The sequence below is a fragment of the Miscanthus floridulus genome, chromosome 8 (genome assembly GCF_019320115.1).
Source record: "Miscanthus floridulus cultivar M001 chromosome 8, ASM1932011v1, whole genome shotgun sequence".
In the NCBI taxonomy this organism is placed as follows: Eukaryota; Viridiplantae; Streptophyta; class Magnoliopsida; order Poales; family Poaceae; genus Miscanthus; species Miscanthus floridulus.
In genome coordinates, this window is record NC_089587.1 from 223,451,351 (window position 1) to 223,468,273 (window position 16,923).

The 16,923-nt window shown below is 41.9% G+C and overlaps 1 protein-coding gene across 4 annotated transcripts; it reads left to right on the forward strand.

The window, feature by feature from the left end:
• The first annotated feature begins 3,092 nt into the window (after nucleotides 1-3,092).
• Nucleotides 3,093-12,157, forward strand: LOC136475129 (uncharacterized). Of its 4 annotated transcripts, none has more exons than XM_066472680.1 (11): nucleotides 3,093-3,167; nucleotides 4,631-4,686; nucleotides 5,184-5,253; nucleotides 5,643-5,701; nucleotides 5,881-5,941; nucleotides 8,483-8,541; nucleotides 9,185-9,254; nucleotides 9,639-9,697; nucleotides 10,038-10,122; nucleotides 10,526-11,455; nucleotides 11,877-12,157. In XM_066472680.1, exons 1-10 carry the CDS (start codon nucleotides 3,122-3,124, stop codon nucleotides 10,852-10,854), a joined length of 894 nt encoding a protein of 297 aa, XP_066328777.1. In that variant the 5' UTR covers nucleotides 3,093-3,121; the 3' UTR covers nucleotides 10,855-11,455; nucleotides 11,877-12,157. The 4 variants fall into 4 exon arrangements, with proteins under 4 accessions (XP_066328777.1, XP_066328780.1, XP_066328778.1 ...); XM_066472683.1 differs by having other exon boundaries at nucleotides 10,598-11,455; XM_066472681.1 differs by having other exon boundaries at nucleotides 10,056-10,122.
• The last annotated feature ends 4,766 nt before the right edge of the window (nucleotides 12,158-16,923 follow it).

A 16,923-nucleotide genomic window follows, 5' to 3' on the forward strand; every position in this document is an offset into this window, starting at 1 on the left:
CCCATACAGGAGGTAGTCCCTGAGCTGACTGACGCAGCTGACACCGCGTTTGTCTAAGGCAAGCCCCGGTGCATAACCCTTATTTTTTTATAATCACAGTATATATATATGTTGTGTATTTACGTTGCAGGAAATTTTATGAAACCACATGCATATATATATCTACCTATGAGTCTTACTAGTGCAGGATCACGTAGCTGCTATGCTTCAGTTTATCGATAGCGTGAGTAACCTATCATTACTCACAAGTAGGTGATATTAGTATTACACTCATGATAGAACACCCATAGTAGACGGTCTAAATTTCTGTAAGTTAGAAATTTATGTATTTGGAAATAGTTATGCAATATTCCTACATCTTTGGCACACATTGTGTGCATGTGGTTTCAATCACGCTCTCGCACTGAAGTTTAGTCTCAGTGTACAACTACATTTTACCTATCTTAACATGTTTCGATAGCATGTTGCTAAGATTAGATGGATTGTAGTGCTAGGTGGTCTCAAAACACCATATATTTTTCATGCCCTCTTATCATGTTTTTTTTTATCTCTGTAGCAACGCACGAGCATTAGTGAATGAATACACCTATTTTATCAAGACGACAAATATGAATGAAGTGTTTTTTTGTTAAGATAATTCATAATTGTATCATCTAAATATTACACGTGTATATAGGATTATTGTCCCGTTGCAACGCATGAAATCCATTTTAGCTCAAATTGTCGTTGTTGTTTTGTTTTTCTTTTCAAACTCTAAAACCAAACATCTCACCCCTAACAGTCAAAACCGTTCGAATTATCTTCTTGACTTGTTTTAAAGTGGTTCTTCAAAGGTGTTCTGTCCCTTTTTACTTAAAAATTTGATAAATACTTGAAGAGGTTATTAATCCACAGAAAATATTTCTAAGCCTCTATTTTTTTAAAGAAAACATGTCAAATATTAACCAAATCTTTTAACTAAAAAATCCCACCTAACCACTTCAAAAGCAAGACATGGAGGTAATTCACACGGTTTTGAGGGTTTAGGGCCTAAGAGCATCTCCAAGTATATTTCTTAAACTCACTCTTTTAAATCATCACGTGGAGAGTCATTTGAGTAAAAACAACTGCTCTCTATATATCTTTGCACCCTCTAATAACTTTTCTATATCTTGTTGTAAAAAAAAATTCTATATCTTATGCGCACTCTAGAGAGTCAACATCGCTCCCTATTTTTGGTTAGCGAGAAATCTGGAATAAAGGATGACAATATTTGGATAATTAAAGAAGTTCTCAGGATGTATTTTTTAATTAAAATATCTATTGCTATCAATTATGAAGGATATGATCATACGAAGAGGTTACTGGAGTTCTAAGAGCAACTCCAAGAAACTCTTTATATGCTTCACAAATGTTAGGAATAGAGATTTTGGTGAGAACCTACCCTCCAAGAGCTTCTCTAAATGGTTATCCAAATATAACATCTTCTATTCTGGATTTTTTGCTAGCCAGTACGTATGAGATATAGAAGAACTGTTGGAGAGTGAAAAGATATAGAAAACGACTTTTATGCAAATGACTCTCCAAATGATGATTTAGAGAGTGAAATTTAGAAAAGCTCTTGGATACGCTCAAGAGGTCTAGTTTTAGAGTTTGAAGAAATATGGTGCAAAAGAGTGTGACTTTATTTTCATCCGCCAATGACATGATGCATCCAAAATGGTTTGAGACGGCCCGGTTCTTCTGAGCCCAAGCATTCACGTGTGTTCGGTTCCACCTGGGCACTCTATAAATGACCATAAGGTCCGCGACCTATGAGCACGACAAAGCCCAAAATGGCATAACCGAATGATTGTTTAGCCAATGAAGGATTTCGCGCCACAGAATGAATCGAAGAACTGAGAACGTTTCCAATCCCGACAGCAGCTCCCGCTAAAGCAATTGCAGTAGCTCTAGCACATATTGATTTAGCTCCCTCTAACATGTAGAGTTGAGAGTTTGTTTCACGCTTTTCCTTCCGCAACTCGAAATTTCGAGTATAGTATTTCTCGTTGATTTGATTCCTCTCCTTAGTTGAACAGGTGAAAGCGAAAGGAGTTGGAGTGCCAGTAGATGAAAAAAGTGGGTGAGTCGAGTCTGTCTCGTGGAAAAAACACTATTGGTATGACAAGTCTCATTCAGTAGCGGTGGGGGAGCAAGTATACGGCTGCAACCGAGTAGTAGTAAACACAGGTTTCTAAACAGTAGGAACATGGGCAAGTACATGTTTGAGGAGATAGGGTAAGGTGTCTTATAAGAGAAGGGAGTCTGCTTCATGTAATCTGCGTATGGCCAGTGACATGAAGAAGCTGTGGTTTATCAAGGAGAGCTTTGTCGGAAGGGTTTGGGCTGGCGTTCTGGTTCGCCCCAGGCATGACCCGACAGATAGAGATGGGCCATGACTGGGCCGCTTCCTCGGAACGGCGTGGCGGCCCGATCAAGGAAACCCTATCCAAGCCATCTCTATCTCATATATAAATATTATCAAATCACAACTCTAAGCCTAACTACAACCCCATCCCTCCACCTAGCCGCCGCATAGACTCCCGCCCCTCCGCTTCCTTCTTTTCTTCGTTCCTTCTTCACCAGGGCGACGGCCAGCCGGCGGCACATGGGCGCGGCCACACCCAGCTCGCGGGGCGGAGGCCCCGGCAAGCTCGCGTGCGGCGACACGGGGGCGGCGGCCGCGGTTCGCGACCTCACTGGGCGGCGACGCGAGGGGCGCTGGCCGGCCCCGGCCAGCTCTTGCGGTCCCCAGCCTGCTCGCAGACGCGGCAGCGGCGCGGCCCTCCCAGCCTGCTGCCCTGCTCGCGGATGCGGCAGTGGCGCGGCCTCCCAGCTTGCTGCCCTGGTCGCGGACCCTGCTCGCTGACGCAGCGGCGGCGCAGCCAGCAGGATAGCGAAGATCAGTCGTGCGTCGGGCCAACACGGCCCGTTATTTTGTCCGTCTGGCCCGACCCATTGTGGGCTGTGCCTGGGCCTTAGCTGATTTCCCCGACGCCATCGATTCCAAGAAGCCCGTGGCCACCTCTATATATTGTTCCGCCACAACGTGCCCGGTAAGTAACCCAACTGCTCCCGAGTTCAACCCGCATATCCAGCAATGGATACCCACACAGAGGAAGACGAATCATCATCCCCACTGAAGTGTAAGGGATCTGCCTTATCACTTCTGATTTGATGGGTCTGATCCCGTCTCGTGTGGTTTTCCACATTATGGTACTTTAAATGATTTTATGGGGTTTTAAGTCTCATATTTTTCCGGATGGGATGCCACATTTCGGGACTTCAAATGATTTGCCAGGTTCCCGATCCCGATCATGTTCGTGGTGTTTTTCTCCGTTGGGCGTTAAGTTAATCACTTATTTCCTTACGATTTTGTTGATTTTGTTTTTCCCGCATTATTTTCGGTGTTTCGGTATTCCCCTCACTAGGGCCTGTTTGGATGGAGACATGAGGACTTGCCTGGCAAAAAGTGTTGTCTGACAGTTGCCTGGAAAGTTGATGATTTTTGCTTGGCCAGGCAAGTCTGTTTGGTTGGAGACCTGTACCTGAGAATGTTAATAAGAGGAGATATTCATAATATCAGTGTGTTAACTGATGTCTGTGATATATAATTAGCATATAGCTTTTGCAGTTTTACTAAAAAATATATTTGTGTAAATATATTAATTAGTTAAATAAATATAGAATTATTTATAAATCTAAAAACGTTATTTTAATTAGATTTATTTTAGATTATTAAGCTAATAAAATAGAAATAAATATGTATTCATATTAAATTAATCCATAATGGTACACGTTTGCCTTAATAAAATAGCTAATGTACTTTTGCCTTAATTATAAGTAGCTAATGCACGGTAGTTAAATAGCTAAAGCAATTAAATCAGTCATTGGAGTAGTACTGATCCAGGCAAAGAAGCAGCAGGAGCCAGGCGACCGTTTTTCTATGCCTGGAGATGCCTGGGGCAGGCAACCCACCAGGTCTGCAACCAAACAAGGTGCAGTCAACTTCCAGGCAAGTTACAGGCGAGGCATTTTTCTCCCAGGGTTCAATCCAAACATGCCCTTAGTCTCTGCAGGTTTTTTCGCCTGCGTGAAGTTGGTCTCGTATTTGTTTACGATTTTATTGTCAGTGCGTCAATTCTTGTATTATTTCTGGTATTTCGGTATTCCCTGCGCTTAATCCATGGGTTTTTAATCCATGCTCGCCCTCGCCCGTCTCTGCTCGCTAGTTCATCCCGCATATCCAGAAATGGATACCCACCCCGCCCCGACGAAGATGAATCATCATCTCCGCCGAAATGTAAGGGCTCTGTCTTATGTGTTTTGATTTGATCCTAACGTTTGTGCTTTTTTTTTGGTTTTGTGCTGGGTCTGATCCTGTCGTTATGGTTTTCCACATTATGGGACTTCATAGGTTGGTGGTGTTTTCTCCTTTGGCTGTGAAGAGTTGGTCTCGTATTTGGTTACGATTTTGTTGCGATTATTCTCCGCCCTTAATCTTCACATTATTTCTGGTGTTTCGGTTATTCTCTGCCCCTAATCTAAGGGCCTTAATATAAGTCCTGTCACAATCCTTAATATAAGTCCATTATTTCTCACCCTACAGCTGCTGATGCTTTGTCATGTCACAATCAACGCCTGGTCCACGAACATGTCACAGAGGTTTGTGAACTTTGCTCCCTAAATAGCCTGCTTAAGCATATGTTAGATAAGTATATGTTAATATGACAACTACACTTTCATTTATTCAATATTCTGCATATTTGGGTTTCATGCCAGGAGGTGAACTCTTCTGGGAGCTGACAGTTAACAATAGCATCAGCACTTAGCAATGCAGTGTAGTTATGCACTAAGAATCTTGTGCTCTTTCTTTTCAATAAGGTTATATACACTAGTCATTATGATTTTTTGAATCCACTGTTTGTAGAATATGTTAAAATTTGGTAGGGTCAAAAAGAGGCAAGGAAGAATACATATTCTGGGATCGGTAGTGCAACTGTTAATATACTTTGAACTCGATTTGGTAGTTTTCATTCCTGTTTAACTGTAATCATAAGTGGTAGGGTAATCTTTAGTGGTTGCTGTTGATGTGATAACTCAAAGCTCCTGGAAACGCATGTCTTCATAAGGCCATATCTGCTGTTGATCTTTGACTACAGGACTATGAAGAGGGAGGTAACCCTGAGCTGAAGAACAGCGCTGACCTCTGGTCATCACTGTCTCCTGAATGTAAGGAACACCCTCTCCCCTTGTCTCGCCATCAACTTGTTTATGTGCTTGTGCTATGTCACCTTACCAGTCTAGTCGATACTCCAGTTTATTTCTCAGAGATTTTTAGACTCCAGACCAAGTTATTCCTGCGTGATTAGCTCTTACAACTATCTGTATGTTCACATATATCACATAATATATAATTTTAGGTAGCTCCGTGGAATGTTGCAGTACATACCCTTATAGGAGGTTCAACTGATACTCCATTCCAAATTATAAGACGGTTGGGCTTATCTAGATACGTAGGTTTTTTGATGCACTTGGACATACATTATGTGTAGATAAATAGTAAAAGCAATGTATCTATAAATGTCTCTTGGATCATATATTTCCCTTGATATTTTCAGATGATGAACTCGCTCATGATTCTATCAAGCTGCCCTCTGTACCTTGCGACACTGACCTGGTTAGTCATTGTTTTTTTTTGGGAATCCACTATTTGTAGAATATGTTAAATTTGGTGGGGTCAAAAAGAGGTAAGGAAGACTACATATTCTCATCAATTGTTTTTTTTTATTCACATTACATGTGCTTTGTTATTCGTGCCGCTTGCTATTAACTTCTCAGATTTCTGATCGACTACAGGATGCCGAAGAGGGAGGGTACCGCGAGTTGAAGGACTGTACTGACCATGAACTTGGTGAAGGTAAGGCACACCCTCTGCCCTTGTCTCACTATCTACTTGTTTGTGTGCTTTGAGCCTATGTTACCCTACCAGCCTAGTCGATATTCCAGTATCCTGTATTTTGGTCTTGGTTTTGGTTATTTTTACCAAGGTTTTAAATCTTCGGCTAGACACAGATAGTTGCTGGGCAGAGGCACCACTAGGATATTTTTGTTTAGCCCCTATGTGATCGTAATCGCTGATTTTAGCCTGCTATAGCTGCTAAATGGTCTGCATCTAGTGGCAGCTAGATAGCTAAATATCGCAGTAGCTTAAAACCTTGGACGTTTGTGGTATCTGTCCTGTTTGGTGTTCCCATGATGTCGGTGTTTTGGAACCGGGGGTCCCTCAACCAACGAGTGAATTTGTGCTGCGTGCCCCTAATCCCGGATGGTGATGCAAAGAGACACAAGGTTTATACTGGTTCAGGCAATCGAGGCCCTACGTCCAGTCTGAGAGATCGATCTTCTGTTCCTTGCACCGGAGTGCTCGTAGTAGGGGGTTACAAGCTAGGTGAGAGAGGGAGCTAGCCCTAGGTCTCGGCGAGGGTGGTGCGGGCTGCTTGAGGCGTTGTTCTCAAGCAGCGTAGAAGTGTGTAGTTCTATCGGTGTGTTCGTCTTTTTTCCCCCCCTAGAAATGGCCCCGGTCCCTCCCTTTTATACTCTAAGGGAGAACCAGGGACGTCCATACATAGCGCTCTATAAATGGGGGTGGCGTGTCCGAGCCCTGTAGCCGGCCACTGTTGTGGTATGGTCGATGGAGTGGCCCCGTCCTTGTCGTGCAGAAGTGACGCGCTGGTCATACTTGATCTTGTGCGTCGTGGGGCTCCAGTACAGCTTGATGCAGGACATGGCGGGCGACGTGCTGGTCATCGTGCGATGACGTCGTAGGGAGCTGTGGCTCTGCAGATGCCGAGGCCGAGCCATCGTGGGGGGCTCGGCGGACATGGATCCTCAGGCTGCCGAGCCCCTGAAGCAAACTGCCGAGGCCTTGGAGGGAATTATTGGTCCTGGGTACTGATTCCGAGGCCACAGTATCCCAGACGTGGCTCCCCACGCTGCGTTGTTCTCGGAGCAGGAGTTGGCAGCACAGTGAGGCATGGGCGTCAACCATGTGCATAGTGGTTAGCACAGTGGCGGGTAACCCCTGCCCAGTCCTGCCTCCTGTCCCGTCGGCCATTCCGCTGTACTGTGCCGAGCATGCGGCCGATGTCAGGGGCAGCAGTTGGCTGAGTTAATGCGACACGACGTTTTGTCAGAGGGACGGGTGAAGGAAGAGGCAGCGGAGTGCTGCCGAGCCCGCCTCGCGCGAGACGGAGGGTCGGCGGCCCGGCCGAGGCCTGCGACGAGAGGGGGTCGGCCGAGGCCTTTGGTGGGGGATCGCCCGAGGTCAGCGATGAGGGGGGCCTCGGGCGAGTCGGAGAATCGGCCGAGGCCAGCGGTGTTTAGCTGGTTTCGACTTTTACGAAGTCTAAGCAGTCGTTTTTTGGTTCTTGCTTAGGGTACCCCTTCTCACGGTATCCGACACATGAATACCTACTTCTCAGAGATTTTTAGAATTCAGACCAAATTATTCCTGCGTGATTAGCTCTACGCAGCCATCTGTATGTTCACATTTATCACATAATATATAATTTTAGGTAGCTGCGTAGAATGTTGCAGTACATACACCTATAGGAGGCTTAACAGATACTCCCTCCATTCTAGATTAACGTTTTGGCTGTTCTAGATATGTAACTTTTGTGATGCACTTGGACATACATCATGTCTTGATACATAGTAAAAGCTATGTATCTAGAAATAGCGAAACGTCTTATAATTTGGTACAGAGGGAGTAGTACACGTTTTGTCTGCAAAGATTTGGGCTACATTCTTTTTCAGTACCTCGAGTTATGTGTGTCTGAGATCATTGTTGTAAAAAAATCTTGGCTGGAAGTTAAGGAAGGTTATCACGCTTTTGGCTAGTGAATGATTTATAGGCTTGCTTAAAATAAAGCTTATATACGTACATAGAAAACTGAAGATTTAAAATTCAACGGCAAGCGATTTTTCATTGAAGCGGCCATGAAAAGGAACAGAATGAACGGAAATGGTGAATTATTATAATGCAAACGCAGCAAGTTGGGGCAACGTAGTATTATGTTATGCTCATATGTAGCCGTGTAGTTCCATTTGGAACATGGAAGTAAAAAGGGAATACTGGATTTTATGAAAATGGTGGGGGTGGAATCCTGTGGAGATGAATAATAGTAATATGAGAGGTATGACCGGATGGTTCATGCAGAATTACATGAGAATCTTGGTGGAGAGAAGAATCTCAAATAACATCCTAAAAGAAGTCCCTAGCAATAACCTAAAACCGAAAGGTGCCCAGGATCGAGGTACCATGGAAGTTTGAACCATAACATTATCATCATGGTCTACATTTTTTTTGTTGTAATTCTCCTGGCTTGTTGAGAGATGTTTTAAATGAAATTGTTGTTCCAGTCTCTTGAGGATCATATATTTCCCTTGATATTTTCAGTGGATGAAGTCGCTGATGAAGCTATAAAGCTGCTCTCTGCATCTTGCGACACTGAACTGGTTAGTCATTGGATATGTTTTTTCAGCAGCAAATGCATTGTCATTTTGGACTGCAATTCTAAAGGTTTTTTCATTTTCTTTCTCTTCCCCTAACTCTTGGCACGCAAAATTTCTTTGTTGTGTAAGTTCATGTCTGTGGCTATCCATCAATAGGGTATTTGCAACTGCATGTTTAACTTTTTCTTATAAAAAACATCCTGTGCTACCTGTTATAAGATATCATATGTATGGCATAGACCTTACAGAACTGTGACAGCTAATAATGTATGCAATCCATCCGTTTTTATATGTTCTTCAACCATACACACAAAAAGTAGCTATTGGAGACGCTGACAATTCGTGGATCAAGACGGCAGATGTATTTTTTTTGGATTGAGTTAGTCATTATGATTTTTTGAATCCACTGTTTGTAGAATATGTTAAAATTTGGTAGGGTCAAAAAGAGGCAAGGAAGAATACATATCCTGGGATCGGTAGTGCAACTGTTAATATACTTTGAACTCGATTTGGTAGTTTTCATTCCTGTTTAACTGTAATCATAAGTGGTAGTGTAATTTTAAGCAGTTGCTGTGGATGTGATAACTCAAAGCTCCTGGAACACGTCTTCATAAAGGCCATATCTGCTGTTGATCTTTGACTACAGGACTATGAAGAGGGAGGTAACCCTGAGCTGAAGAATGGCGCTGACCTCTGGTCATCACTGTCTCCTGAATGTAAGGAACACCCTCTCCCCTTGTCTCGCCATCAACTTGTTTATGTGCTTGTGCTATGTCACCTTACCAGTCTAGTCGATACTCCAGTTTATTTCTCAGAGATTTTTAGACTCCAGACGAAGTTATTCCTGCGTGATTAGCTCTCCACAGCTATTTGTATGTTCACATTTATCACATAATATATAATTTAGGTAGCTCCGTAGAATGTTACATACCCTTATAGGAGGTTTAACTGATACTCCATTCCAAATTATAAGATGTTTTGGCTTATCTAGATACGTAGGTTTTTTAATGCACTTGGACATACATTATGTGTAGATAAATAGTAAAAGCAATGTATCTAGATATGTCTCTTGGATCATATATTTCCCTTGATATTTTCAGATGATGAACTCGCTCATGATTCTATCAAGCTGCCCTCTGTACCTTGCGACACTGACCTGGTTAGTCATTGGTTCTGTGTTTTTTTGGAATCCACTGTTTGTAGAATATGTTAAAATTTGGTAGGGTCAAAAAGAGGCAAGGAAGACTACATATTCTGGGATCGATAGTGTAACTGCTAATATACTTTGAACTGGATTTGGTAGTTTTCTTTCATGTAGAACTGTAATCATAAGTGGTAGAGTATAATCTTAAGTGGCTGCTGTGGATGTGATAACTCAAACTCCTGGAAACACATGTCTTCATAAGGCCATATCTGCTATTGATCTCCTTGCTTTAAAGGTTTTTTAATTGGTTATTATTCTTACATGTGCTTTGTTATTCGTGCCGCTTGCTTCTCAGATTTCTTATCGACTGCAGGATGCTGAGAAGGAAGATTCTCTCCAGCTGAGAAAGGACAATTCTGAACATGGACTTTCTGATGAAGGTAAGGCACATCCTCTGCCCTCGTCTCACCATCTACATGTTTGTGTGTCGTGCTATATCACCCTACCAGCCAGTCGATACTCCAGATTTTTTCTTCCATGAGCATGACACAGATTGCTGCTGGGTAGAGGAGCCGCTAGGATATATGTTTTTAGCCGCTATGTGATCGTAATATCTGATTTTAGCCAGCTATAGCCGCTAAATGGGCTGCGTCTAGCGGCAGCTAGATAGCTAAATATCGCAGTATGTTCACAGAGATCTTTCCTGTTTGGTGTTTTTGTGAATACTTCTCAGAGATTTTAGACTTCAGACCACGTTATTCCTGCGTGATTTTCTAAATATCGCAGTATGTTCACATTTATCACTATTGGAGGTTTAGCAAATACTCCCTTTACTATGTGTAGATGAACAAATCGTCTGCAGTCTTGCCGCAGATGGATCACATCTTCTTAATATTGACCTCAATGTCTGCGCAGCCCGTTTCTATTGCTTTACCCTTCCTGAAATTAGGACAGTTCTTCAAAGGGACAAGCCTACGGTAGTTTGTATTTCTGGAGTGGAAAGACTTCGTGAGTCCGCTGAGGTTCTTGATTTGATAAAGGGTAAGCGCGAGAGGTCAAAAGATTGGTGCTTTCCAAAAGCTGGGAGAATCATTTCTTTGACGGAAATGAATGATGAACTTGATGACTTAAAAGCCAATCTGCTTCCCAATGTGTCACTTCCAAGGTCATGAAGAAAGTAAAGAAAATTTCTAAACTGGCAAAACAACTCCAGAAGAACAAGAAAGTTCAGGGACTGGTCGCCCTTGAGCTGTGCGAGTTAATCGAGATGGATTATCCCAACTACTTGAAGGAATTGGTTGTTCAAGTTTGGAAATTTTCTTTACTTTCTTCATGACCTTGGAAGTGATGCTTGTATTGCCTTTCCTATAAGCAAATCCTTTCCAGGGTGACACATTGGGAAGCAGATTGGCTTTTAAGTCATCAAGTTCATCATTCATTTACGTCAAAGAAATGATTCTCCCAGCTTTTGGAAAGCACGTAACTTTTGACCTCTCACGCTTACCCTTTATCAAATCAAGAACCTCAGCGGACTCACGAAGTCTTTCCACTCCAGAAATACAAACTACCGTATGCTTTCCTTTGAAGAACTGTCCTAATTTCAGGAAGGGTAAATCAATGGAAACGGGCTGAGAAAGTTCAGGGACTGATCGCCCTTGAGCTGTGCGAGTTAATCGAGATGGATTATCCCAATTACTTGAAGGATCACCTTGAAGAATTGGTTGTTCAAGTTGAAACTGAGCAGGATAGGCCTGTCTGGTTTTATCCGTAAAGGTAATGTTCGTTCTGTTGCTGTTTCTGTTTTTTTATTAATGTGTTTCCTGAGGACATTACAATGTCTAATCAAAAGATTTCTCATGCTTAATATGGAAATTTTATCTAGCATCACTGAAATCATCATCTGGGCCATGCCTTTTTCTATATATTAGTACATAAACACTGAAGATTGAAAATCATTCCATTGGTCAATGCTAATGAATTAAGAGATACATATACTGTGAAGTGCATTTTTAAACATTTCTAACATCATTGGTGTTGATCACCTGAGATTGCATTTAATGGCCTGCTTATAAATAATGATGCTTATAAACCATTTGTGTGAGAACCACCTGTGACTAGCATTTCATCAGTCTGTTACTTTCGGTCACCATATTGGATTGCTCTAACAGTTTGATTTTTCTTATATCTTCTGTAGAGTAAGCTTGACATAGGCAAACTGAAGCCTGTATGTGGATGCTTGAATCTTTTGCAATGTGAAATGAGTGAATGCTATTGCAAGCAGATTGATGTAATTGCAAGCAGATTGACATAGGCAAACTGAAGCCTGTATGTGGATGCTTGACATAGGCTTTCCGTTTTGTTCTGAACTTGTTTTGTTAGTGTCAGTAGTACAGATGCTATAAGACAGGAAACACTGGAGCTCTTTATCTGATACATATGATATTTTGCCATTTTGAAATTTCCAATTTGATGGATGTGCTGCAAGAATTATCGAGCTGTTTGGTTCCTACACAGTAACGCAAACGTAAAGGCCAGCTAGTTCAAATCTGTTCCTGCCGGGCAGTTCAATTTTATTTACGTTTGCGTTTACATTTCTACAAACCAAACAGCTCGTATGATCTATTATCTGTTGTGCTGGTAGGCAGTAGTTCCATAAAATGGATATGTGCACAACATTTCCCCTCGCAAAAAGTTACCAGCGTCATTTCTCTTAAACCACTGAGGGCGGTTTAGATCTTATTTTCATATTGGGAATTTGGATTCTAGATAATGAATGTTGAATCTAAGTTCTGGATAAAAGAAATGAGGTATGTTTGGATTCCATTCTCAAAGTAATTATTGTCTTTACATAGTGAAAATAAGCAGGTTCGGTGTAGACAAATCTCATTTTAAAATCGGACTGTTTGGATCTCATTCTCATTTTTTTTTTGAGCTCCAAACAGGGGCGTAATTATATTATAGACTAGGGATTTTCGGCTTACTCTGGCTGCCATCTATGACGATTGTAATAATATTTGGAGTGGTTTTCAGAGGCAAATCATGTAGCGCATGAGTTGGCAAGGCGAGCTATGCAAACTAAGGCAAATTGTATATGATGTGCCTCCTAGTTTCATTCGTTTATAATAAAGCTCGCGTATGCATTGTCCAAAAAAAAAATGGTAATCACCTGTGCTTAATAAGTGCACACCACTTTCACTTTGCAGCATTTATGTTCACGCAAGCGCAGTGCTACTGAACAGAATCGTCTGCACGATATGGTCTGGTCTGATATGGAATCACCACGTAATCCTCCTCTGAGCAGGCAAATGGCAAGATGACAAGCACATATGTGCCTGTGTGTTGTGGCTGTCTGCTGTCTCTCTTCGCCGCCTCATCTTGCATTCCTGTGGTTGCTCTCAACTCCATTAGCACACCGCACATGCTGCTGGATTACGACACTAGATAATGCTCCCTCCATTATCTTTTATTAGGCGCTACAAGGGCTACTTCAGATACCAAGGCACCAGCGCACTACACGTCCGAGAATTAATCTAGCGTTGGTTGCTGTGTTCGTGTTCATTTTACATGCCACGTCGCTCAAGCTGGATGGAGTGCTTTTCACATTTGCATGCATGCATGCGTGATACAACTAGCACTGGCCAATACGGTGCAAAAGCGCGCTTCCGTCGCTTCGAGTACCGTGGAGCACAGGTTAATATAAGTATGCTTCGGTAACTTACGGCGCCTTACAAATCGTTTTTTTCTCTTTCAAAAACATGTGAACGCCTAATAAAAGATAATGGAGGGAGTAATCTAATACTCCTTCAGTCTCAAAGAATATAACCCTCGCATCCCGAGGAGTTAAAAGATTCTTAGTTTTAACTGAATATAAATAAATATATATTGATATTTATCATGTGTAATAAACATTATTGAATTAGTTATGAAATATATTTTCATAATAAATAAATATAATTGGAGATTGAAATGTAGGTGATATCTTCTACTTCATCTATTCTAAATTATAAGACGTTTTGGCATTTCTAGATTCATAGCTTTTATTATGTTAGACATAATATATATATAGATGCTTAGCAAAATTATGAATCTAGAAAAACTAAAACGTCTTATAATTTAAAACGGAGAGAGTATAAACTTAGTCAAACATAGAGATTCTTTGACTTCTTGGAAACGAGAATTACTTTTTTTACTGTAGGAGCATATGGCCTGGCACCCACAAACTCAATATATAAATACATTTATGCAAAAGGTCTTCCAGTTTTCAGCTCGGGATGCTGCAACTTTTTCGCTCTTGAAAAGACAATCTTAAACGCTCAAGTTTTGGCTGTGTTTAGTGGTAGGAATTTGGATTTTGGGGTTACTGTAGCACGTTCGTTTTTATTTGGCAAATAGTGTTCAAATATGAACTAATTAGGCTCAAAACGTTCGTTTCGCAATTTCCCACTAAACTGTGCAATTAGTTTTTCTTTTCGTCTATATTTAATGCTCCATGCACGGGCCGCAAACATTCGATGTGATAAGTACTGTAGCAACTTTTTAAAAGTTGGTGTGGAACTAAACAAGGGCTTTGATTGCTTCGAGTGAGCTCCACTTTTTCTGACCACCCCTACGATGATAGTGGGATCGGAGCTGAAAAAGAAGTCAGTACTCCCTCCGTATCGGGGTGTTTAGCTGTTTGCGCAAATCAGGTCGTTTTGGTTATTTTAGTACTGTTGTGGACGTGAATGCCCCTGTCGTTTCGGTTCTCGTCGCGCCGTTTAAGGGCCTGTTCGGTTATCAAGTATTAGACACTGGGAACAATTCCAACCTGAAATACGGATCTGGGAGCCCTCCCCAACTAATCCCGCCATGCAAAACGCACGCCTCCAACTGAATTGACGGCATGCAATCCTGCGCGACGGAAAAATAACGCGCCGCTTGAAATAACACCGCGTCTGAGAGAGCTCGAACAGTGCACACCTGCCTCGGGCCATGATGCGCTTACCACTCCAGCTACAAAGATATGATGTACTGCCTCCATACCGGTAAAAAATGACGTTTAGGACAGCATTTATCATACCAATGAGTGATTAATTAGGGTAAAGTTTTCCCTGTCTACCCCTATTAAATACAGCTGTGGTTGCATTTCATACAAGATAGTTACACAGCCTTACTGGCTAGCGCAGCGGAGTCTGTTGTCTGGTGTCGAGAACGGGTGCGGGTCTCTCCCCACTATCTATATTTTTTTTTGTAGTGGCCTGGACGATTTCGCGCTGCATGGCGCTTCTACTACTCCAGCCCCGCTTCTTTTTGGCAAAACACGCTGGTTGCCGCTTCTTTTTTTTTTCTTTGCGCGCGTTTTGAGCGTTTGGTTGCGCGCGTTTTACCAAAACAGTTCGCGCATTGGACCTTTGGGTTCCAGCGGCCGCCTGGCTATTTATTCCCTTGTTGCATGCGCCTGTGTACTCGACTGTTCATTTGCTAGAACCAGCTGAACACATGGCCAGCAGTTCCATTCGCCTGTAGTATTAGAACCAGTAGAACGCATGGCCAGTTCGTTTGCTAGCTTTGATCTAAACGTCCCTGTAGTAGAAGATGACAATGGCAATGCAACCTTCGATCTCAACGAGCCTGTACTGGAGGATGTCAACGACAAAGGTAAGTTTCCTTCAACAACAATTTTTTGTTGCAACAAGCATTTCATATCCTTGGTTCCTTGCTGTTTTTTAATGTGTTCTTTTACAACTAGAACATGCTCCCGTTCAAGGGAACCAACGGAGGAAAGACATGCCCGAAGAAGCCAGAAAACAAGTTTTCCAAGCTTTGTTGACAAGAAGCAAGAATGGAGTACTAGGCAAGAATGATACGACAGATGTTACTGCTCAGTTTGGTCTACACATTCGTGCAGTTCAACGCATGTGGAAGAAAGGTAAAATACCACTTGCAAATAACATTCCGATTGACCTTGGTAGTCGAAAGAAGGGTAGAGTTGGTCGTAAGGCATCTCCTGTTGATTTGGAACAATTGCGTAGCATTCCTCTCAAGGAAAGAATAACCATAGAAGATGTTTGTGTCAAACTTAACATGAGCAAATGGACAATACAAAGGCATTTGAAAAAAAGGTTTGCTTAGGCGCCACTCTAGTAGCATCAAACCATATCTCACGCAAGCTAACAAAAAGGCTAGATTAAAGTGGTGTGTTGACATGGTTATGAGGGATTTGCTAGCTGATCCAAGGTTTAAGGATTTGTATGACTATGTATTCATTGATGAAAAATGGTTCTACCTCTATCAAAAATCTAAAAAAATATTATTTGCTACCCGACGAAGATGATCCCCATCGGACTTGTAAGAACAAGAACTACATCCCTAGGCTTATGTTCTTGTGTGTTGTTGCTCGGCCAAGGTTTAGGGATGGGAATTGTATTTTTGATGGTAGGATTGGTTGTTTTCCACTTGTTCGATATGAACCGGCTATGAGAGGTAATGAGAGAACCGGCCGTGTCCGTGGAGACTTGGTTATGAAGCCCATAGCTTCGATCACTAGAGAAGTGATTAGAGATTTCATGATCAACCAAGTGTTGCCTGTCATTCGAGCCAAATGGCCAAGAGAAGATGTGGGCAAACCAATCTACATTCAACAAGATAATGCACCTACCCATTTGAAATTGGATGATCCGGATTTTTGTGAGGCAGCTAAGCAAGAAGGATTCGATATTCGCCTAGTTTGTCAACCACCCAATTCTCCAGATTTCAACATTCTTGACTTGGGTTTTTTTCGTGCTATTCAAGCAATTCAATACAAGAAGAATGCAAAAACAATAGAAGATCTAGTTCCAGCAGTGCAAGAGGTAATTTGATCAAATTGTTCACACATGTTTTATTGTTTCATCAACTACAAATTTGCTCATCCATTCATTCATTTGTTGCACACTTGTTTTGTAGGCATTTCTAGAGTACTCGGCAAAGAAAGCTAATCGAATGTTTGTAACACTACAAAGTGTTTACATTGAAGCTATGAAGGTGAAAGGATGCAATAAGTTCAAGATTCATCACATGAACAAAAATACGCTAGAAAGAGAAGATCGGCTGCCAACTTCTATCCCTTGTGAACCATCTTTGCTTCATGAAGCCAAGGCTACTCTTGCTGCACCAAACAATTAGAATGATGCTAGTTAGCTTAAGTAGTAGAGACATCCTTGTAAAAGTTAATGAGAACTCAAGCTTGTTATCTTACTGATGCTAGCTTGTTATCTTAATGA